We start from the raw sequence: 23,634 nt of genomic DNA, 5'->3' as shown, positions 1-23,634 counted from the left end.
GCATTAATAAAGGATAAATTATTATTATGTCTGGTTGTTTGCTTGTCTCTAATCTCTGAGCTCTTCTTTTGTCTTCCCAGAAGGAATTTGGACTCCTGGGACTTGATACGATATCGGTAGTAACCTATGGACCAATAAAGAAATAAAGGATACAGGAATAGCCGGGCCAGGAAGACCTGTCTCCTGAGACATACACTGAGAAAAAAGCTGAATTAAAAACAGAGGATACATTTTTTCAAGAGTTTTTAAGTAAAATCGTAAGGTGTAAGCCTGCGATAATAGTGCAACTTCATTGTTAGTGAAAATGTGGGTCACTGTGTAGTTTCTGTATTATCAAGCAGGACCAAACCACGGCACGGTGGGACGACGCATCATCCCCCCCTTGCCATGACCGCTCAATGGAAACGCATGTCATCACAGCTTAGTTTGACTCAGTGCAAATAGAGCAGACATACATAAACAAACAATCACTTCCAGAATAACCTATATAATTTTTTGTATTGGAGAATGGAGACGATAAAGTGACATTTGAAAGGATCCATCCATCAGCTTGCATCCATCCTTTCCTCGAATGCCATCTAATCTGTGTATTCACATGTCCCATTTGTTTTCTGTCAGGATTCGTTTTACGCATTTCCCAGTTTGTGTGCATCTACAGCATCTGTGACTCACAGACAAACAAGACAGCAGGTGGTGTGTGATGTAATATGGAGCACATATAAGTCTGCTGTGTGTCTACTGGATATACCTGCAGAAGAAGCAAAGTTGGGAAGCGGGAGATAAGAGTCCTGAAAACTGCCACATGGAGCCCTGACCAGTTTTGTTCATTTTTATATTCATCTTTTTTGCAGGCGTCAAAATATGCACACTTTTCTCTGGGTTTAAAAAGTTTAGGTAGCCATGTGAAAAAGAAGATGAGACATTCACTGCATGGCATTTCACTGAAAGACTGAAGTGAGACTTTCTAAAAATTCAGGTTGAAAAAAAAAAATCTATTCAGCTATCTAAGACTCCAAGGACCGGTGGGCAGAGGATGTCATTGTTGAGGTCCAAGTTCCTGCTCCTGCTCCTGTGCGGGATCGTCCTCTGCAGCTTTGTCGCCGCACTGCCAGTGAGCGACAGACAGAAAAGAATCTCACAAAGTGCCACATCGCTGACCTGGGCCAGTGGCAGTTCCTGGGACAAGAGGGAGGTGGCAGCTGCAGATGGAGAGTATCTACTGGGGATAAAGAGACTCAGAAGGCTCTACTGTAATGTGGGCATCGGGTTCCACATCCAGGTCTTACCCAATGGAAAGATCACAGGGATACATAATGAAAACAGATATAGTAAGTATTTCTGCAGTTCCCGTTGTGTGTCTACACAATCCTCATGTGGTGTTTTGGTCAACTGCCCCTGTATCAAATATTTTTACAAATCCAAAGGTACAAGTGTTTGTTTTTTTTCAACTGAAACTCATTGTCATGGCACATATTCAGCGATTTGCAGGAAAAAAAGACTGTTGATTCAAAAGCTTTTTTCAATATTCATATAAATCAGATATGATAACTGGAAACTAAACAGGGAACTGTGTCATGTCTTGGCATTTACTTGTCCCTTCAAACTGAATTTTGTGACTACTTATGGCAAAATTATGGATTGAAAAGAACAGTCCTGTTGAAAAACTGGGACAGGTGAATACAAAACTGACAATCTGAGTGAAAAATAAAGTCCGCATAATAATACTGATAACTTTAAAATGATGCAAAAGACAATCAAAAAACTTGGGTTGGCTTCAACTCAAGATGTGGACTCTCCATAAGTGCTCGCAGAAATAGCACGTGTTGCACAGGGGCTGCATTCCAGACATAGCGAGGTATAGTTTACTCTAGCGAGGAGTTAGTGATCCCAGCTATTCTGAAGGGCATCAACATTGATCAGAAAGAGCGTAAGAAGCTCAATGAAGGACAGAAATGAGGCCAACATCAGACTTGGAGGTTGAAATCCACACTGACTGTGGCAGATGGCTGCCAACCCCGGAATATAGTTATACGCAAGATTTCTTTGTGTTGATAGAATGCTTTGCAGAACTGCTCTTTGAGAAACCTTCGTAAATATTTTTTATAATATGGCACAGTGTGGGGAATCATTTGATTTCAATTTCAAGTACAAGCATAAAACGAAGAAGGCTGTTAATCTCCAGTTGCCGTAATCCTTCAACTAAGTCTTTATCAACATATGTCTAAATATACATATATATGTATATGTATGTATGTATGTGTGCCTGTGTGTGTGTGTGTGTGTGTGTGTGTGTGTGTGTGTGTGTGTGTGTGTGTGTGTATCCACATAAACGCGCACGCATAATGAAATCCCAGAACCCCAAATTAATTTGTCACAGCACAAAGTTACAGAGATAGATATATAATTGTATATACATCAGTGGTGGGCCGTCAGGGCCCACAAGGCCTTCTCTACTAGCCTAAAAAATATCTGAATCACAAACGTTAATTATATTATGTCCATGAATACTTATTAAATAATTCCAAACAGTCTGTTCACTTCCTTTCATAGCTTTTCTCCTGGTTGTGCCGCTTCCAGACATACACTTTCATATTAACCAATCACATTCCAGCCATTATCTGTTGTCAGGCAAGGTCATAGTCAAAGGAATCTGCCTGGGGGGGGGCTGCTCAATCAGTTCTGTAAGCCCTTTATGCAAATAATAAGCGCTGATGACACTGTTGCTTCAACCAATCCGATTTTGAGTTGGCGACATCACAGCCTTCTAGCAGGCTACAGCAATGTCAACATATTCACACCCTCTGATTGCAAAGTCAGAGAGTTGACAAGTGTATTAGCGAGGAGAAGCGTACCAACGAGCTGCGAACAGAAATATAGTTGTGTTTGTTTAATATCGGTATTGTCAACCCACAATGGCTGCAGGAGGAGAAGAAATAGATTTAGTTGCTCATGTATTGTTAAAGCTGTTTTCTAGATGGGGATTTGAAGAAAAGCTGGACATAGTGAAGAAAGGTCGGATAACTTATAAGCTAGCGAACCTGTCACAACCAAGAAAAGGATTTGTCCGACATTTTCAAGCCACAAACTTTGTCCCCTGGCTCACAGGCTCGGAGGCACACTGCAAATTGTATTGCTGGGAGTGCTTGGAGACGAAGCACACGGATAATCTGTACCACAGAATATTAAAACTCTTTTTGAGGAAAGGAAGGAGGATGTATTTTGTCTACAAATAATCAGGTTTTGGTGAGTAAAATGATGCTATTTTACTTAGTAATACTGAAAGTTTATCAGGTTATTATTGGTATTAATGTGTCGAAGCTGTTTGCTATGAATGCATTTATTGTGGCTTCTGTCCGTATCTGTGGCTCCCGCCACGTGACCGGACTTTGTCTCGGTGTGTTCAGATTTCATTCAGGGAAAAACGTCATGATGGTCAGGAACTGATCAAGCAAGAATGGTTTATTCAAAGTCAGAAAATACACTCACGAGATATCCCGGGATAAAATGAATGTCACCCCAAGAGGATCGTTCACCCTCTCTGGACACCCGCTGAGACGGGTGTCCAGAGATAAGATAAGATAAGATAAGATAAGATAAGATAAGGTAAGATAAGATAAGATAAGATAAGATAAGATAAGATAAGATAAGATAAGATAAGATAAGATAAGATAAGATAAGATAGTACTTTATTGATCCCCATAGGTAAACCTCGGGATACACACAAATGTGTACGTACATACATCCATGCATACATACATACATACATACATACATACATACATACATACTTACATACATACATACATACATACATACATACATACATACATCTGTACAATTAATTTAGGTTACAGTAAAATAAATTAACTGTTAGCGGACATTGCTGATGGCAGACTGACTGACTGTATAGTAACAACCAAATTCTGAAGTTTTATCAACTTTTTAATTTAAGTCTCTTATGTTTTTTAATATGTGGAATGTTGGAATTAATTGATTTGCTTCTTTCATTAGCTTCACAGAATGAATAAAGACAGTGGGTGGACGTTGTTGCTGTATACACCTGTATAGTACATTTTACCAAACTATCTAGTTGTTAAGCTCAGTCAAATCACATCAGGGAACATTTCAGTGCCCCTTATAGGTAGTTTGTAGGCAAATATAATCTTTGTATAACGACATGCAAGAAAGTTAAGGAATCAATAGCCTCTGGTCTCTTGCTCACATACAGTAATTCAATGTCATTAACTCCCATGAAAAGAAAATATAACTCAATAAATGAAAAAAGAAGTCAACCTCTAAGGGTTAATGTACTGCCAGTATACTGTAGCTGTTCTGCATTTCACCAAATAATATTCATGGAGGAGCATCTAAAATTTAAATTAATTTTAGCTGTTAACAGCCACTTTAATCATCAAATCCCCAAATAACTAAAAATTTGTCTCTGGAAAATATTCTGCACGCTCATAATTGGCTTAATTGACCCTTTAAGACACCTTTTTTTTCTGTTTTTCAAAAATGCATTCAGATAAAAGTTTTGGTTTGTTTATAATTTATGTTCCGTGTCTGTTAAGGGTTGAACCCTCCAAGACTCGGTGATCTCAATAATTCATTCCCCTTATGGTCTGCTTCCAGTACTCACAGTTTAATTTAATTACATGTTCGTCTGCACACAGTGGTTCCCTGTTTACCATTCAGAAGAAAACAGTATAAATACCCCTTTACTTTTCAGACATTCATTAATTCACACAATGTTATCCTAGCAGCACAACGGCAAAACTATTTAGAATGAGCTTTCCCACTTATTCAGAATATAAACAAATAAAAGCCATAATTATCCTGTTTGAATGTGCTTGTCATCTTTGCTTTGTGCACTTCTTTTCAAAGAGGTTCCATTACAAGCTGAGAGGAGGAAAGAAAGGGGAATTTCGGGGAGAGATTTTTCAAAAATAATCTTCAACAGCCTCTCGATCATGAAGGGTAATCTCTCGTCTTATCTCTCGCTCGTCTTGCATCGCTGGATTATTCTCTTTTAATGACTGCTTTATGCATTAAACATGGAAGGTTCAAGCACACCAAAGGTTTTGGTTGAAAACTTTATTTTGTGCGTCCCTTTACAATGTTAAATTACTCCGACAAACTGCAGTACTAAATAAATAAAAACATTACACCTGTAATCCTGTCATCAACTTCTGCCTCTTTCTTTTATATTTATCCATCAACATAATGCATAATATAAAATAATATATGTATTTTTTCAACAAAAAAGGGATGTGAAATACTAAATTAAAATAATCCTTTTTTGTCATCTCTTATCTGGGTAATTGCCTGATTTTAGTCTTTACCAAGTGTTGTGGCTACATTGTACATGGAGCAAAAATTTAGATGGCACCCCCTCAGTCGTTAAGTTATATAGATTTACAAAATAAATCGAATGGCATCGTTTTTAAAAGTTGTAACTAATTTATAAGATGTCATAAGATGTCAAGATGCATGCCACCTGATTAACATGCTTAAAAGAATTTGAAATGCTGAACAAATATGAAAGAATCTGAAAAACAATATAAATACCCTTTCCACAAAATAAAAAGTAACGCAAATAAGTCAATAAATAATGGAAATTGTAATAAATTTAAAAAAGAAAAAAAAAACGGTTGCATCAATAAATTTGCCCCACACAGAGAGAGCAGGTACCAATCAGCCTGGGGACGGGTGGCTTATTTGGTATTATCATTTGTGGTCATTTTGGGTTTTTTTTGTTTGTTTATTCGTTTGTTTTTCATTTTAAGGGTTAATAGCAAGAACAAATTTTGATATAATTAAACTGTATGTAATTTTTTTATGATTTTTGTGCCCCCTGTAGGCGCCAGTGCCCCAGCATTTGTCTATATTTCCTAAAGGGCCAGCCAGCCAGGCATATGACCACAGATTCAAACATAAAGCGGTTCATCTATAGATGTGAAGCAGAAACTCATAAACACTTGATGCTTTTAAGCATCGTTCATGATGAACATTGTACACAGAGATGATCCCAATCCCACTCACTCACATCTTTGTCTGTTTTAAGTGTGAGTGGGAGTTTGAGATTTCAATGAGAACTCAGAAGTGCAAGAGGGAGAACACAAGGACTCAGCTCAGAAAGAGTCCAGTTGGCCAGTGGTATGGAAACAGGAAACCTGCCAGGAGGCGGCGGTGACCACTGCGCCGTCAGGGCGCATAGGGAAATTTACTTGAAAAAAAAAATCAGAAAAATAAAAAGGGGAACCTGACAGACTATGGCGTTTTGATCATATTTGCCAAAATTGAATAGTGGGCAGCTGCTCAGTTGGCCACAGGTTAACCGAAACAGACGTTGCCCGCCCCAGAAGATTTACTTGTTACTTGCCGGTAATTATTTTCACTTTTTTCATTGTAGCGCTCCTGGAAATTTCACCGGTGGAGAGAGGAGTGGTTAGCCTTTTTGGCGTGAGAAGTGGCTTATTCGTTGCCATGAGTGACAAAGGAAAGCTCTACGGCTCGGTAAGATACCATCAGGCAAACTGCAAAACAAAGGATTATTGGGGGGATTATGAAGGGATTATTCAAAATGGATGTATCTTAAATTCACAACATATCAAACCAGTGTTTTTTTCGCTTCCTATCCTTTGTTGGGGAGATCCATTAATTTTTAGGGAAGATTAATAATGCAATTGCCCCTGTCGCAAGGTTCAGAATATTATATTGGGATTATTTCATAGTACAATGAATAAACATCATTTCGTGTATAAAGCTGAAATGAGATGGTCTTTCTCCTCCATGCTCTCTGCCACAGGACTATGATGCTCTATCACCATCTGTTTCTTTTTCTTTTTTTTTTAACTAGAATCAAGTGATATTTTCAGTACAAATGTTGATATTGTTCCTTTTCACTTGAATATTACTAAGTCTGAATTGACTCATGAATGCATATATCCTTTCAAAGCTACCTCAGTTGACAGACGGTTGCTTTTCTGAACCAAAACTTAAAACTGTGCATAAAGTACCTTGACAGAAAAACGGCTACTGAATGATCATATGAAATGTGTATTTTTGTCCTTGTCAAGTATATAATCAACCATTGATGCTGCAGACATATCTGTGATTTTAGTTGAGGAAGTTCACCTTTGTTCACTTGTTTATTTCAAAAGATGTCCATCCCATCCCTGGATTCCTCTCTGGTAGAATTCTAGAGAAAATGCATCCACAACTAATTGTAATATGGCCTCACAGAACAGATGCTTGACGCAGGAGGAGCACACTCAAAGAGAGAACCCTGAAAAAAAAGCTCTGCTCTGGAAAGTAAAAACAGAAAACTTAAAAGGTCCAACCGAAGTACATGTACTTTTTGAAATCTCTCCTGGATGATTTGCATAGATCTGCTCTGTGGAGTAGAGGTCAGGTCACTTTCTGTTGACCATGGAGATGTAGTTGTGAAGGTATGATTGCGTAGTGACTGACCCACAGAGGTCAGCTTGACTTAAAATAGTTCTGAACGTTGACTGACCAAGTGAGCCACCGGCTAAATACCGGTTAGTCATCCAGTTACTCATCCAGTTGCAGTCCAGAGTGAGCAGAGGTGGGTGGTTTGATTGGGGAGACCTTCTGTCGGACCTCTAGGTGGGAGCTGACCCACTGCTGAGGTGTTTCCTTCACATTTCCAGAAAGGACAATAGGAGGGATTAATTATCTGTGGTAGACAACCATGGAGACAACCATTGATCCATTTTTCCACACGGCCCGTATATCTACACACCTCTACACACCCTCGCCAAGCCACTTCGACATGCCCAGCTGACACCAACACAGATAGCTGCTCTCCAGAAGTCAGACGGACTGCCTTTTTTATCCGTTGTGCATCATGTAATATGTCCTGATTTGTATTGTTAGTTTTTCATTATGTTGTGATTTTTTCATTGTTGTTTTATTGTGGGGCTTGCACAACAATCCGCGCTTCCGCCTCACAGCAAGAAGGTTCTTGGCTCATTCCCAACTGGGAGGGGGGGGGGGGGGGGCTTCCTGTGTAGGAGCTGGAATGTTCTCCCTGTTTCTGCATGGGTCATCCAAAAACATGTAGGAGATTAATTGGAAGCCTCTGGCTCCATGGACTTCCCCCCACTGCAGGATAGGTGGAGTAGACGGACAAACAAATGAAGGAATGGATGAATGTGTGTGAATTTGTGGTAGAAGGACGCTGAGGTTGGAACTGCCAGGCCAGAGGCCGAGGGGAAAACTGAAGAGATCTACAGATGGAGTGAAAGAGGACATGGTGTTGGCTGGTGTGAGAGAAGCGGGTACAGAGCATTAGAAAGAGGCAGATGATTCACTGGAGCTCCTGTCGAAAGGAAAATTAGAAGAATGAGCGTGTGATTTCTATTTAATTTTTCTTCTATTTTAATCTCTTCTCATTTGTGTGGTTTATTTTTAATATATCTGTTTTTCTTATCATAATTATTTTTATTATTGATATTTTATCACCACTATTAGTTATTACTTATTATTATCATTATTATTATTGACATAAGTGACATAATAAAGTCAAAGTGAAATTCAGCTTTATTGTCACTTTCACCATGTGCCAGACATACAGAGGAATCAGAAAGACACAGCACAGAGACAAGACTTTCCCTTACAAAACTGAGTAAACAATAAGTATACAATTAAGTGCACAGCAGCTATTTGAACATTTCCTAAAGGGAAAAATAGCAAAAGAGGTTTCTGCATAGATTACATAGTGGAGTCTGTAATAAAAGCATGTTTTATTTTACTGTACAAGTGAAAAAAGACCTTGAATCTTTTTTTTTTAATAATAACAATAATAATGCCAAATAGCCACCTGGTAGCGAAGAAAAGCGTTAAAAAATCAGTCTACTAGTTGGCTTGTTCTGAGGGAATTTAGCAAATGTTATGTTTCACAGCCACAACATTTAAAGAAATGTAGAATTTGTTTTGGTGACATTCCGCAGGGCAACTACAATGATGACTGCAAATTCAAAGAGACTCTCCTGGCTAACAACTACAACGCCTATGAATCCGCAGCCCACCCCAGCATGTACATCGGGCTTGGCAAGACCGGTAAAGCAAAGAGAGGCAACAGGGTGACTCCCACCATGACCATGACACATTTCCTTCCCAGGATCTGAATTGTGAGATTAAAAAGGGTGACAACCTGAAGCCGTCTGTCATTTTTAATGTTTAAAACCTGTGGTTTATCACTCTGACAAGTCAAAATGTCTTCAATCAATGTCAGTATGTATGTCAGCCAAGCTAGCTAGCTAGCTAGCTGGATAAATATCAGCTAGCCTGGCTAGCAAAGTCACAATACATCTTCGAAAAGCTACTCTGTGTTAGCTAACTCGCAATGCTACTGTGTAATATTGATGCAGGTAGCAGAGAATTTCTTGGCTATTTCAGATAATGAGGGGAAATCATAACCCTCAGCGTCATAAACCATAAAAACAAAAACAGATAAAGCTGAGGTCAGTTAACAGTTTGAACAAGCCGTAAAACTAAAATACCATTAGCTAACTGAAAACTAGTGGACAGAAATGCAATTCAACGCTTTTCACCTCGGAGGATGGAACAATTCCCCTTTCCATGTGTTTTTTTTTAACTCTCGTAGTTTAAATGTGGATCTGCAGCCCTTACCTGGATCATTTAAATGGAAGGACCTACATTCTATAAATTAGCTGTTGTTCTTCTGTATAAATGCATCTGTCAGAGCTTCTCCGCAAAGGTTTGCTTTTCCCCTCTTTCCTTTTTAGGACCATTTGCTTTCATTTGGGTCAAATTGACCTGGAATATTTCAGGGCGTTTTAAAAGTGGTTCAGAAATAAAGATTTTGATTCAAAACAATGGCATATATTGTCTTAATCATTTAACAATTGAGAGAATTTGGGTTTGACATTAATCACTGCCAAGTCATTTTTTTATGCAATTGTTTTTGGCTTTCTGTTTCTTTTTGGTTGGATGTACTTTGTAGTAAAGTAAATGTCTCGTTAAAAAAAAGAAAACAGAAAAACTTATGGATTCTTATGCCGCAGGTGACTAACTGTCAGATATCTTTTGATACAGCTTTATTTATGACCTTAATTTGTTTATTAAATTTGCTTTATTCTTTCCTCTGTCCAAAAATTAACCAAAATTATAACTACTTAATACAAGACTTTCAAAAGGGTAAGGCAAAGGGTGCTACGAACTGAAAAAAGATAAATATATAAAAGTGATCAGGTCAGTATCCAAATGAAACAAACACTGAAATGTAACAGACTTCACTAATGTATTAATTCAGGCCTAAGAACAGATAGACATTTTATTAATACTAAAAAAACATCTGAATATTGCACTTATCATTTGTAAACCCGATCGCCCAGCTAACCTTCATTGTTCTCAGTTGAAGATGAACGCAGAATAATTTCTTGTGGTATTTTCCATTGAATTAAGACTATTTCATTTTGACCCACACACCATGAGAGGATCATAAAACTGGTGTGACCATGACTGCAAAAGAACAAGGTAATGGAGCACTCACGTTCTATCTATTTTTTTCTAATTGGGGCAAAAATTTGATGTGATAGAGAAGTTTAAACATTTATATTGATTTATAATTATTATTACTATTTGTATCTTATATCGCTATGTTTTTACACTCATAGTACATCAGAATCACCATTTATCTAATTGCATCTCCGGTTTTATATGAATTCAAATGTTATAATCTTTTACAACATTACTATAGTGGGACATTAGATAAAATCTTCAAGATCTATTAATTCCACTACCATTGAAAGGAAATAGTGAAGTTCTAACTATCTTATGAAATTGGTTCTTGTACAAAGAAATATTGTAGATTTTTCCATAAATAAATGTTATGCTTTCACAGGGCCACAAGGGGGCGGGATAAGACAGCTTATGGGGCTGTAGTTAAACGGAGAGCCCTTTGAGGGCTCCCCCTTTTTTTCTGGCCTTTATTTTAATTACGTGTCTACAGGCCGATATTCCTCCTGTTCAATCTTTGGTGCAAAGATATTTCATTAAACTTGTTCATTGTTATTAAAAGCAGCCAACAAAATAAACTGGTGTTTATTACCTCTTTACGTTGTTACCTGGTAATTTTAATATTAATTTGATATTGTCAGTTGTTTTTTTTTTTTTTGCACTTTCTCACTTGTGGCAAATGCCATGTGTGTATGTGTGTTTGTGTCTCCAGCATTGGAAATACTTTTTTTCCCAAGAGTAAAAACCTATTAAGGAGCAAGTTTGACTACGCGGATACTGTCACAGGTTTCCTTTTTGTGGTTTATTTGAATGTGCAGAACTAACAAAATAAAACTCAGCTCTGTTTGTCTTTAATCAACAATATGATTAATTACAGTTGTCCATTACACTAAGGCAAAAGAAAAAAAATAAATACTTGATATAAGTGGGCCCGGTGTTGCCAGATGCAAAATAATGGATTTTACATAGATGATTTTGCTGTCTTTACAATATACAATCAGTAAGTCCCATTATGTACAATGATTAGCTATTGAGTGACATGAAAATGTATCTTTTCTCATTTTGTCTCTGAAGATCCTTTTTTTGTCATCCCATAACAATTGTAAGATCACTGTGTTAAACTCAGTTGGAATGGAAAAAAAAAGACTTTTGCAAAGTAACACATCACAAAATATGTTATTTGCAGTTATTGGCGCCGATCTTGTGACTTCTTGACATGCATATATGATTATTTCCCTCAAAACATGACTGTTGGCCTCCGGAGAGACAGGGGGGGGGCATTAAATTTTCCCATCTGGCAACACAGAGGATCTTAACTAACACAAACCAGATAGAGAAGGGTGCCTCGCTTGTTACCTTACAGGAAATAGTCGACAGTGACCTAGTGCTTCAAAACAACAGCAATATTTTTAACATCCATCACTTGGCTAATTTCAGTTAACACCGCTGAAAGTATCTTAGTAGGCCAGGTTTGTTGGGTTGGGAAAAGGTAGGTGGGTAGGCTACAGCGTCTGGGTGGTTCCTAACCCCACGGCGTTAGCGTAAGCAGATAACAGACTGACCACCTGTCTGGTTTCCAATGTGAGTCTGGCTTCAGTCAGCCAGTCCTCCACCACCCGCCTGGACTCCCCAGTCAGCTGGTTGACCAGTTTAGCCGCCAGCTCCAGATCACCATGCTCTAGGCAGTAGCTGGCATACGACAGCAGCTTGAATGGGTCTAGATCCTCACTGGTCAGCTGGGCCGGCGGCGCCACTTGTTTGTCCTCAAACAGCAGCGCAGCTTGCAGATATGACAGGAAATACTGGTACAGTGAGTTGTGGGATTCATCGACGAGGGCAACGCGGCGCACCAGCGAGCGCAGGGCGTAGAAGCGGGCACGGAGGAATGCCTCGCTGTACACACCGCGCTGCAGGGATTCTTCGGGGAGGGCGGACGCTAGGGCCAAGGCAAATTCGTTGTTGTGGCAGCTCTCTCGTACAGCCAGAGCAGCGGGCTCCAGAGGCTTTGTGGGGCTCTTGGCATCAGCATTCTTCAAGCTGTAGTTGAGGGCCTCAACTGACAGCCAGAGATGGTGAGCCTTACGGGCCTCCTCCTCTGCGATCACATGACCTGTGTTCATGGGATGGGAAATATTCATACAGTGCAGTAAATGCATCCAAGACACCATTATACTGTGCGTCTTATGAATTCATTTGGTTCCAAATATCAATATCGTTTGTGGGTTGAAATCTGACATAATCCAAAGTGGCTTGACTAATAAATAATTAATTCAATTAATCAAGTTCTGTTCCCCTTAAATTGTGTGAGTTAATGTGAGTTATTGTTGATAAATTCACATTTCACATCCTGCGATGGAAAATAACTTTACTTCAATGGCCGCCCATGGAGGATGAGTTGCACCGACGCAAAGTGTGGGGTTCAAGGGCTTTGAAAAGTGAGGGAAACCAAGACTAATTGGATCATATGCAGATAAAACCGACCTGGATTTTCAGTAGTGAAAATGTTTGAAAAGTGAAAAGGGTGTGTTCTGTGCACTATGTTTGTGTGTTTGTGCATGCGTGTTTGTGTGTGTGCGTGCATGCACTTGTGTGTGTCTGTGTGGACGTGGCTCACTGTCAATGGCCTCCTCCACCCCTTTCAGCCGGGCGTAGGCGCTGTTCATGTCCAGAGTGAAGTTATCAAGTTGCTCTTGACTTAGCTGCCGATAGCGGATTTCTTGCTCCAGGATTTTGCTGCTTAATACCTGAGAAAACAAACACACAAAGTGAAAGAACACGATCTAACTTTACAACAGAAACAGGCTGTGCCCCACTGCGGTCTTCCAAACACAATGCAATATAATTAAAAGATCAGCAACAATTAATTTTTAAATGATTATTAATATTTAAAAATGCATACAATTAGAAAAAAATGACCAAAAAATATGAAAAATGTTACTTATTTTGAAAAAACAATCACTTTATACTTTAGAGTTGAAATCACAATCTAAACGTATTCCTAACAGAGTTAAAATGTTTCCTGCTTTGAAATAATGGATACATGAAAGAGACAGTAAACGCATCATCATATTAAGGAAGATGAGGGCTGAAATTGTTTCAGAGCGTGGCTCAGTCTCCTGGTGACAACTAAATGCTCAGTGTGTGTGTGTGTGATATTTTACAGGGGCACCTGCTCAGCCTCAGCTTTCAACTCCTGTTCTTGGACTTTGAGAACATCTCGGACGTGGTCTGTGTGAGCAGCTGCCTGGCGCCGGAGCTGCGTCCTCATCTCAGCCTCCATCACCTCCCGCAGTTGAGACAGCTGTACGAACACACACATGTGGTCAGAGCCCCGGCAGCAGCAAGGATTGCAGCCCCTTGAGGTGAGGCACTACCTTTTTCTCTTGCTCCAGACGGGCCTCCTCCTTGATGTGTTGCAGAGAGGTGTTGACCGTCACCTCAACTTCTTTCTGGTGCTCCAGTTTCTGCTGCTCCAGTGCTGCGTCAATGTGGATCTGCTCCCGCACCCTTTGCTCCGCAAGCTCCCGGTTGAGCTGGTCGATGCGACGGTGGGCATGGGCAATCAGGGCATTGAGGTCGTCTGTGGATAGTTTGCCAGCTTGACGCGAACACAAACATTTTATTTCAGATAAATATTTTTCTTTGCCTTTAAAGATCTATATTAACTGTATTTGACCCTGAGGTTTTTTAACAATTGAGCTTATGAAGAGCAAAAATAGGACATTTATAAATGGGGTGAAAGAGGACATGACATCAGTTGACGTGAAATAGAAGGATGAGGAGAGGGTTGGATTGAGGCAGATGATTTGCTGTGTCGAATAAATGAGAGGCTTATTAAGGGTTAAGATCTTCTCAAACCTTTCAACACATTTCATTACTTACTTATTTAATCACTTTTAAGACACTTATGGTAAGATGGGGCTTTATATTTTGAGGCAAATTATTCTGTGCCTTTTCAGGACTTTTGAAAAAATTGAGTCAGAGTTCTGAGTCCCTATAGGCGCCAATATCCCTCACTTGAGGAAAAAGTAGGGGGGAAAAGGCATCATGGCAGAGATGTCCTTTCAAATAACACACAAAATAAGCTCAGCCGCAACTGTACCTCTTGTAGCAGAGGCTACTATCCATATTTGGATATTTTGGGATGTCAAAAGAAGGTCTGGCTCATCTCTTGTTCCTCTGACGCTCCATCTCTTCGTGATCGCAACATGAGACCTCGTGTCTCTCGAATCTTGCAGGGCGTCCACCACAGTTATTTCTTTTATTAATGTTAAAGCTATTATGGTATGTTTTTAGCCATCATTATATAGCAGTTAGCATTATTGTTATTATTTCAGGGTCTCTGCAGGTATCAGGTAGTCGAATTAACTGCTTTTTTATGCCACTTTAATCCCCATGTCCAACTGTAGATGCGTATTTATGATAATGTCAATTACTTACATTGGAAATAGATTTCGCACTGTAGCAGATAGATACATATGACATGAGTGACAATGGAACTAAAGAATCACATGGATTTAACATTTAACAATGTTTTTTCCTCATCAAGTGTATTTAAATTCTGAATGCCGCTAGACATTGAATTTGATGCTGTTTAATGCTAGTCATTTTTGCAAAATCTATTAAATGCTTTTTAATAACCCATGGAAACATTGAATTAGGAGATGATAAGCGCCTGTCTCGCCCAACACTCATACCCCTCACTGAGCATTCTATCCTGAGTATATGTGTGAGTGTGTTTTATGTGTGCGTCCTTACTGAGCCCTTTCCAGTTGGCATGGATCTCAGGAGTCAGGCTGCTGACTTCTTTCTGGAACTGGAGTTTGGCTTCATTTACTAGGTCGCTGTACTGAGTGACGATTTTGGCCTCAGACTCAGCGGACTGCACCTACACGCGTGCATACACACACACGAACACACACACACACACACACACACACACACACACACATGCACACACGCGCGCACACGCGCACACACGCACACGCGCACACGCGCACACGCGCACACGCGCGCACACGCACACGCGCGCGAGTGTCAGTGCAGTCGGGGGCACTTGGAGAATAAGAGGTAGCTGAAGTACAGAGGCTAAAGCTGTAACTGAGCTCATTACCTTTGAGATGACTTTGTCTAAGTCCACCACCATCTTGTGCAGGTTCTCCTCAGCAGCCAGGATGAGGGGGCGAGCAGCGGCCACATTCAGCCCCTTGGACTTGGTGATCACTGACTTGAGAGCATCTAGGGCTTCACTGTACTCGGAGAGGAGGGAAAAGGGTCAAATGATCACAATATTGATAATACATTTTAAAAGGATAACATAATCACTGTTGCCATTACATGAAAACACACACACACTGCAAATTCACAAATACACACACACATAGATATAGGGATATGTGCACATTTAAATTCGTCTTACTTGGCTTTCCCCAGAGCCGCTCCAGCATCATTCACTGCGCTGTTTCGGTCCGCAAGAGAACCTTCCAGATCCTTCCACTGGGTGGACTTCTCCTCAGGTGAAGCCTGCAGGCACCCATAACTAGTGGGTTACATTTGGGTTCTGTCCGTGGACTTTCTGACACATCACAGTGGCACTTTAAGCGTCATCATAATCAAATATTTCTATGGATGAAGCGACCACAGATATAGCCGGTAAAAATGTGATACCAATATCTGTGTGAAAAATTGTCAAAATGCGGCTGTTGAAAAAAAAAAAAGAAGTTATACAGCTCCTTATTTGAAAGCTCCATTTTTTTAAGAATGTGACTGATCTCCAGGAGCTTGTGAAACAAAAAAATGTGGAGAGAACCAAATAATTTGGGATACAGGGTTAGATGGAGAAGGTTGACTCGCTGTGGCGACCCCTGACGGGAAAAGCCGAAAGAAGAAGACACTTGGTTTCCACATAGCCCTGGGAGCACACGGTCTGCTCATCATGAGGAAGTCCCTTTTCCCCTCAAATACAAGTTTCATAGCCTTTTATTAACCTATCTTAAAAAAAAGCTAACTTTACAAGATATTAAAAAGAAAAACCAGAAGATTTCCTCTAATTGCTGTTGTAGTTGTCTTTAATGGAGAAAGCATGTTCACAAAACCAAATGATAAAAATGCATCATCCACAGCTTTTGATGTCTTTTGGATCCAATTTAAAGAAAGTTTGGTGTTGCGGAACAACAGTTTGCATATTATCTGAGTTATATTGAGTTATTGGCTCACTGGAAACCATCAGAATACAGAATTCCTTTTTTTATTCCAATGCATTCCATACAGAACCTTGGTAGGGAAAGAACTCATGTATAATACAGCAGTGGCAGAACGTACCTCAGCCTCCATGGCTTCCTTCAGTTTGAGGATGTGGCGGGTAATGGCCTTCAGCGCCGCCTCCTGCGCTCCGATGGCCAGCAGGGTGGCTTTCGCTGAGCTCGCCAGTGACTCATCCAAGGTGGACGACATGACTGGAAGCAGCAGGGGACACAGGGGATGGGAGGGAGAAGATGGATGGAGTATAGAAGACAGAACTGAGTTAAGATAGTGCACGGGTCACGGCAGGCCTACCTGCCAGGGCATCCTGCTCCTCCTGGTCCTGCTGAGCGAGTCTGGCTGACACAACCTCTATCGGACGCTCTTGCAGGGCTTCGGCAGCCAGAGGAGACTCAGCAACTGCTGTCTGTGGGCTCTCCTGATGATCTTGGCAGTGTTCACACTCCTCTACAATATGTTGATACGTTACCAAATATCAGCTTAAAATTACATTTCATGTGATGGGTAAGACATGCTTTTTCAATTAACATTGATCATTTTTCAATGATCATACTTTTCTGCAGTATACCTACTTGACTGAATTCAAAATCGGGAGAAAATATTAGATCACAATCTTCAGAACAATAACTGAAATTCAACAATTTATCGTATAAAACAAATCAGTGCGAAATCTGCAGAAAAGGAGCAACAAATCACTGAAAACTTAGCAATAAATTACATAAACTTAAAACTTTCCATTTCCATTTTTCTCCCAGTTCTTCTGTTACTTTTTTTACTCTTTGAAACAGAGAACAGCACAAACGGCAGCACCTTCATAGTCTACACACGCAACCATCTGATCGCATTGAACAAGCCAGCCCTGCAGCCCGCAAAGAGGCCCACGATCCCAGAGGAGATGAGGAGGAGATGGCAGGGGTGCAGAGCCGGTCTTCAAGTGAAGGCGAGAGGAAGGTGCAAGACGCAGTTCCTGCCGATCATCACGGGGAATGTGAGGTACTTGGGAAAGACGGACAAACTCACAGCGTCCAGAGGAAATACCATAAGTATAGTATTCTGTGTTTCACAGAATCCTGGCTGCACTCGCACATCCCGGACGACAACATCACGGTACCAGGCTTTAAGAGTGTTCAGGTGGACAGTGACGTTATTGGCAATAGCAAGAAGAAAGGACCTGGGGTTAATACTATATCTCAATGAGAGGTGGTGTAGTCCCAAACACGTGCACATCAAGGAACATCTCTCTGCATGCAGGTAATTGAACTTCTGGCTGTGGGAATGCAGCCATACTATCTGCCACGGGAATTCATGTTTACTATAGTGGTCGTCATTTATACTTCTTCATTGGCAGATACCGCGGTTGCGCATGACGTCATTAGCTCCACAACCGCGACTAATGGCCGAGCACCAAGAACATTCAAGATCATTACTGGGGATTTTAATCATGCTTCCTTGGACACTTTACTGCCAAGATTCTACCAGTATGTGGATTGTCACACGAGAGAAAATAAAACACTGGATCTACTGTATGCCAACGCCAAAGATGCATTCAGCGCCACTGCCCTACCCCCCCTTTAGCAGATCAGATCACAACCTGGTTATGTTAGAAGAAGTCACCATCAGACCTCAAATGGTACCGACCAGTTGCCCTAACATCTCATGTGATGAAGGTTCTAGAGAGACTGGTCTTAGCCCATCTGAGGCCACAGGAGAAGTTATGCTGGCAGCTGTGTTGGGGGAACAGCATCAGAACCACAGACTTCCACGGACTAGACAGGGTCATTAAAAGAGCTGGTTCTGTGATTGATCTCAGAATGGAGAACTTTGAGACCGTGGTGGAAAGGAGGATGCTTAAGAAACTGTCATCCATCATGGACAGCCCAGACCACCCCCTCCACCTCACACTGGATTGACATCGGAGCAGATTCTCCAGCAAACTGTTTCTGCTCTACTGTTGAACAGAACAGGATACAGGAAATCTTTCCTACGTCATACCATAACCCTATATAATAACTGACTATAATAATTATAATAATGTATCCTTTATTAATCCCTGTGTGGAAATTTGTTCTCTGAGTCCTGACTTCAACCCGATAGAACACTTTTGGGATGAATTGGGGTGGAGACTGAGAGCCAGGCCTTCTCGTCCAATATAAGTATGTGACCTCACAAATGCGCTTCTGGAAGAATGGTCAAAAATTCCCAGAAACACACCCCTGAACCTTGTGAACAGCCTTCCCAGAAGAGTTAAAGCTGTTGTAGCTGCAAAGGGTGGACCAACGTCACGTTGAACCCTATGGATTAGGAATGGGATGTCACTGAAGTTCATATCCAAGTCAAAGCAGGTGATACTTTTGGCCATATAGTGTAGATGCAAAACCCAATTTTTCACCATCTATCCGGACTGTGGCTGCAAGCTCAACGTCCTGGCCTAACTACCAGACCTACAGACAGCACCCAAAGATCCAGTTTCCAGATTGCCAACCGCCTCTTGTCCCTGGTGATTCATCCAAAGGACTTCTGCCAACGACTGCAAATCCATTGCAAGTCCTTGTTAGCCAGACAGCATTAACCTGTACTAATTAGCCCCAAATAGGACTTTACCATCAAAGCTGTTTCTCTTATGTAATTTAATTTTTAATGAAGAAATGAGATAACTTGTGTTGGTTTATATATCCTTAATGCTCAAACAGTGAAATCAATGACAGCCAACTATCTAATTTATTTTCTTATAATCCAAACTGCAGGAAATATTTAGTTTGTGAGATGATGAGTCACCAGTTAGATGACATGGAATCAGGGCCAGAAATAGTGGAATTCCACGGATTTGTTCGGAACGGTAAAAAGTTGGAGAGAACCATCAGGTCGCTTATCGTGATTAACTGACCTTTGACAACGGCGGCCTCAGTGTCACATGGAGCAGGGACAGATGGGACTTCGCCGATGGCTGCAATGATGTGCGTTGCCTCGGCTGAGGCCTCTGCAGGAGCACAAGCAGACGAGACATGTTTACAAGTGTAAAGTGACTTCATTTTCCACAGGGAGGTGTTATTTGTCTTCATAACTATCTATAATAATGGTATTTGTAGTGAAAAACATTGAAATGCAGTGACAGGTTGATCAGAAATTCAATTTTGGAATAACAGGAAGCAATATACTCCAAAAAATAGAGTGGTTCGGAAGCATAATATAAGTAGGGGGAAAAGTCCATACAGAATATATATTATATATATAAATATTCATTTAAAAAAAAAAAATCACTTAAAGTGGCATTCAACTTTCCTTTATTATTCCGCCAACACTCTTTCATATTGCACACCAGAGAAGAGTATCTACAGAAAACTTATGGGTAATAGTGTAAATGGATCTGAATTTTAACACTAGAAACTCCAACCACTACAATTACTACTACTAAACTAGTAGTAGTAATACATCTACTATAACTACACTAAACACATAACCCACGGCTGAAAAACATGGCTAGCACTATGTTCTGAACCTTTGAATTTTTGGGAGGTTGTGTTTGTCACAATAAAGAGTAACTTATCAACAAGTGATGAATAACAAGCCACTTATAAACATATATCCCACATTGTGATGGCATTACCCCGAAGTTGCTTAATGTGACAATGTCAAAGATGTATCCCGAGTGTTTGGCTTTAAGTGTGATCCACTGATTGTCATCATGATCAAAACGTTTTCGAACAGGTAAACAGACATCAACGACGTCTACAAGTCGAAGTGAACATGCACCGCAGCGTCCCTGGCCTATTGAGCAGTGGTTTCACTGTGGTTTCATTGCAGGCATGATATAATACACATTAACATGTCCTGTCACTCAATCAGTGGCTAGATGTCAAGCATTAGATTGGGGACTATGTGGAAGGAAGCAGCACCAGCAGTAGGAATGTGAGCACTAGTAAGATGCAGAATGTGTCAACGGAGAAATAGGAGTGATGGGAATTCTAATCCAGAGTGAGGCATAGGTGAAATTCTTACCCTCGGGGCTCTCTGTCGGGCATGCAAACAACATAAACGCTTGCATTTTAATACCACTTTAAAAACATCCTCTCAGCATCACAACTGCATGCAGCATGCGAGTGGGTCATGCTCGACTTGCCCTCTAAGGTCTGTGCAGGTGTCACTGGGGGGGGGCTGGTCTCAGGGGCCAGACTCTCTGCCGCCTGCTCCTCAGCTTCCATTTCTATCTTGGCTTTGGATGTCTTCTTCACCTGTTTTTCCATCATGGAGGGGGGCTGGGCCAACTCAATCTGAAAAACGAGGAAAACGTAGTTGCAAAAAAATTCTTAAATTTTGATCTCTTTATCATTTAGGACTTTCTTCTTGATTCCATGCTATTTGTGATGATTTTCAGTGATTTTTTTGCATGCTGAATTTAGTGTGGCCAGTTTTTACATTTTTTCAGTCAAATATTAACTTACTTTCTTGATTAGTTTTGTGGATTTCTGACAATTTCAGGGTTATTCACTGATATTCTATGAATTTTGTATCCCTTGAAATTATTTTTAAGTGTTACATTGAAAAGAAAAAAACAAAAAGAAAACCAACAGACTATTCCTGAGCTCCCACTTATGGTTCACCTATGTGTTAAATGCAGGGAAAAATTTTACACAAGCGATTAATAAAATGTATTTAAGGAATAATTATAATTTCTGCTACTTTTATGCAAATTTAACTGATATCTCTTTAATGTGTTTCTGGTGTCCTGCTCTTTCCTTATGAGTGTCCCACTCATAGGGATTACATGTACCGCTTCCCCACATGTTCGCATGCAGAACCAAATGTGAGGACAGACCTTCTTTGCAGGGGGTCCAACATCCTGAGGAGCAGGTCCCAGAGCAAGACCCAGGAGCTGCTCTGTGTATGGGACATTTTTCTCCACGGCCGCTCGGAACTTGGGGTCCCAGTGTGCATAAAGGATCGTGCCTCCAACACTACCGCCCACCGTCAGCAGACCAGCTGCCACCACTTTCCCCGCCCCGCTGTGACACAGATGAACACACTACTTATCTCAACTCTGAAGTGCGAGTGTAGAGTACACATTATAGAGTGTGTGTGTGTGTGTGTGTGTGTGCGCGCGCGTTCATGCCTTACCCATTGCCCCCTGCTGTGTAGTGCCGACAGTGCTGCACATTATTTAGAGGATTTCTCCTATAGCTCTTCTGCAGAGACAGACAGAAGGAGAAAACATCTCATTAATAGTGACTTTGTGACTAAGTGATCCGCCAGGGATGCAATGACATTACACCTTTATATGTCTGTTACCTACATCAAGCGCTGTTTGATGAAACTGTTCATTAAAAAAATAAACGTTTTTTTACTTTACAGTGACTTGATTCAGTTCAATGGCGAAGACAAGTTTACTGTAAGTCTGGCTCATCATGAAATCATGAATTCTCAAAAGTGGAAACACATGTGCCAGACATGAGGGCTGCCTACGAGTAAAAAAAACAATTGAGTTTCTAAGACGGCACTTCTATTCGATCACGTAGTTGTTTGAAAATACACCGATAGATGGCACTAGATGTTTTCAATCGTTTTCTCGCCCTGAAGACGTGGAATATGGTTTAATGAGAAGACTGACAGCTGTTGTCACTGGTCCATTGTGACCAAACGTGTAGAACTGGCTTCATTTAAATCCCCTTCATTAAAGATTCAAAGCGTTTATTGTCACATGTACAGTGTCGAAACGTGTTTCCCTGTACAATTAAAATGGAATTACCCACTGGGCGGGCAGCGTAGAACCTGGGGAACATCTTCGCGATGTGTCGGTGAACTTTTGTCTTTGAATTCAATCGCTTTCAACGCTAAAGTAACGTCATGTTGTTTCGTTTTCGGGGTTTTACGCCACGAGATGTGGTGTGAAACCCGCCTACGGCCCACGGCCGCTCTCAATAGACTGTGGGTCACTGAATGACACTGCCATGCTAATGACACCGTGCTAGCTAACAACGTGGGTGAAATGACGAATGGTGTCTTAACCCCCGGTTCTTACCCGAAGCGTGGAATTCGCTCCTCTCAGACAAGCCCTTAACATGGTCCTGAGTCCCCCCCGAATTCCCCTTTTAGCCCAAATCCGATTCCGTTTAACCCCGCACAATAGCAGTGACTCCTTTGCGCCACTGCTCCACCTTCTTCTTCGCCCTGATGTGGAGGGCTGTTAGAGACCACATTGCACGTCCCCGCCATCTAGCGATCCGATAAGAGCACTACGTGTCCAGTGTTTCCTGCCAGACTTTTACAATTACACAAAATATTAGAGCCCCCATAAACAAAAATTGCTCTTAAAATCTGGATTTTAATGCATTTTGAGTTTCTTTGTTCTAATCAAGGTAAAACTATGAGATTTCAAAACTTTTCTTAGGTTTTGATGTTTTTTATGTCTTTCCTCTTCATTTAATAAAACTTTGACATTATTGTAATATCAATGCATGTGGACAATCTGTAATAAAAAAGCAGAAAGCAGGAATTAATTTACCAAGGCGTTTTCATACTATATTATTTCAGTAATAAACAAAAACAAGGTGCTTTGTGCTGTTTTGTTCATTTCCTTTTACATTTTAGAGGTGGTGTGGTGCAGGAGGTAGAGCAACCATCTTTGGAACTGAACATTCCTGGTTCAATTCCCTGCTCTTATAAGTGTGTCAAAGTGTTGTTGAGACACTGCTCCCCTGGTGCTAGTGGATGGCAGCCTACTGCTCGTGGTTCATCAATGATGGGTTAATTGCAGAGAATGAATTTCCCCATGGAGATTAATAAATTATCACTCTTACTTTTAAACACGTATCATGTCAACTTGACTTTATGGATATTTCAATAGGATTTCATCCCGAATGTTTATCTTTT

The 23,634-nt window shown here is 40.7% G+C and overlaps 2 protein-coding genes across 2 annotated transcripts; one reads left to right on the top strand and one right to left on the bottom strand.

The window, feature by feature from the left end:
* The first annotated feature begins 1,033 nt into the window (after positions 1-1,033).
* Positions 1,034-9,433, top strand: LOC147215583 (fibroblast growth factor 4-like). The gene is made up of 3 exons (XM_086178840.1): positions 1,034-1,328; positions 6,413-6,516; positions 8,979-9,433. The coding sequence occupies exons 1-3, from the start codon at positions 1,034-1,036 to the stop codon at positions 9,153-9,155; spliced, it is 576 nt and encodes a 191-aa protein (XP_086034966.1). The 3' UTR covers positions 9,156-9,433.
* A 1,863-nt stretch (positions 9,434-11,296) lies between these two features.
* On the bottom strand, positions 11,297-22,929 carry immt (inner membrane protein, mitochondrial (mitofilin)). The gene is made up of 14 exons (XM_086178527.1): positions 22,784-22,929; positions 21,883-21,950; positions 21,584-21,770; positions 20,888-21,038; positions 19,655-19,747; positions 17,065-17,217; positions 16,831-16,964; positions 15,929-16,032; positions 15,623-15,758; positions 15,268-15,397; positions 13,884-14,107; positions 13,679-13,810; positions 13,124-13,253; positions 11,297-12,619 (listed from the first exon to the last, which is right to left on the bottom strand). Exons 1-14 carry the CDS (start codon positions 22,823-22,825, stop codon positions 12,012-12,014), a joined length of 2,292 nt encoding a protein of 763 aa, XP_086034653.1. The 5' UTR covers positions 22,826-22,929; the 3' UTR covers positions 11,297-12,011.
* Positions 22,930-23,634: the final 705 nt, after the last annotated feature.

The sequence above is a fragment of the Fistularia commersonii genome, chromosome 31, assembly GCF_037954325.1.
Source record: "Fistularia commersonii isolate RoL2024-O1a breed Wild chromosome 31, RoL_Fcom_v1.0, whole genome shotgun sequence".
NCBI lineage: Eukaryota > Metazoa > Chordata > Actinopteri > Syngnathiformes > Fistulariidae > Fistularia > Fistularia commersonii.
Note: the sequence above shows the minus strand (reverse complement) of the source record. Positions and strands in the feature narration are given on the sequence as shown.

What these genes read in the sequence shown, in the direction of transcription:
- LOC147215583 (XM_086178840.1), top strand. Translation starts at nt 1,034, where the DNA reads ATGTCATTGTTGAGGTCCAAGTTCCTGCTCCTGCTCCTGTGCGGGATC. An exon ending in ACATAATGAAAACAGATATA is followed by an intron (nt 1,329 to 6,412) that starts GTAAGTATTTCT and finishes TTTTCATTGTAG; the next exon opens with CGCTCCTGGAAATTTCACCG. An exon ending in AAGGAAAGCTCTACGGCTCG is followed by an intron (nt 6,517 to 8,978) that starts GTAAGATACCAT and finishes GACATTCCGCAG; the next exon opens with GGCAACTACAATGATGACTG.
- immt (XM_086178527.1), bottom strand. Translation starts at nt 22,825, where the DNA reads ATGTTAAGGGCTTGTCTGAGAGGAGCGAATTCCACGCTTCGG. An exon ending in TAGACAAAGTCATCTCAAAG is followed by an intron (nt 15,398 to 15,622) that starts GTAATGAGCTCA and finishes GCACGCGTGTAG; the next exon opens with GTGCAGTCCGCTGAGTCTGA. An exon ending in GGTGGAGGAGGCCATTGACA is followed by an intron (nt 12,620 to 13,123) that starts GTGAGCCACGTC and finishes CCATGAACACAG; the next exon opens with GTCATGTGATCGCAGAGGAG.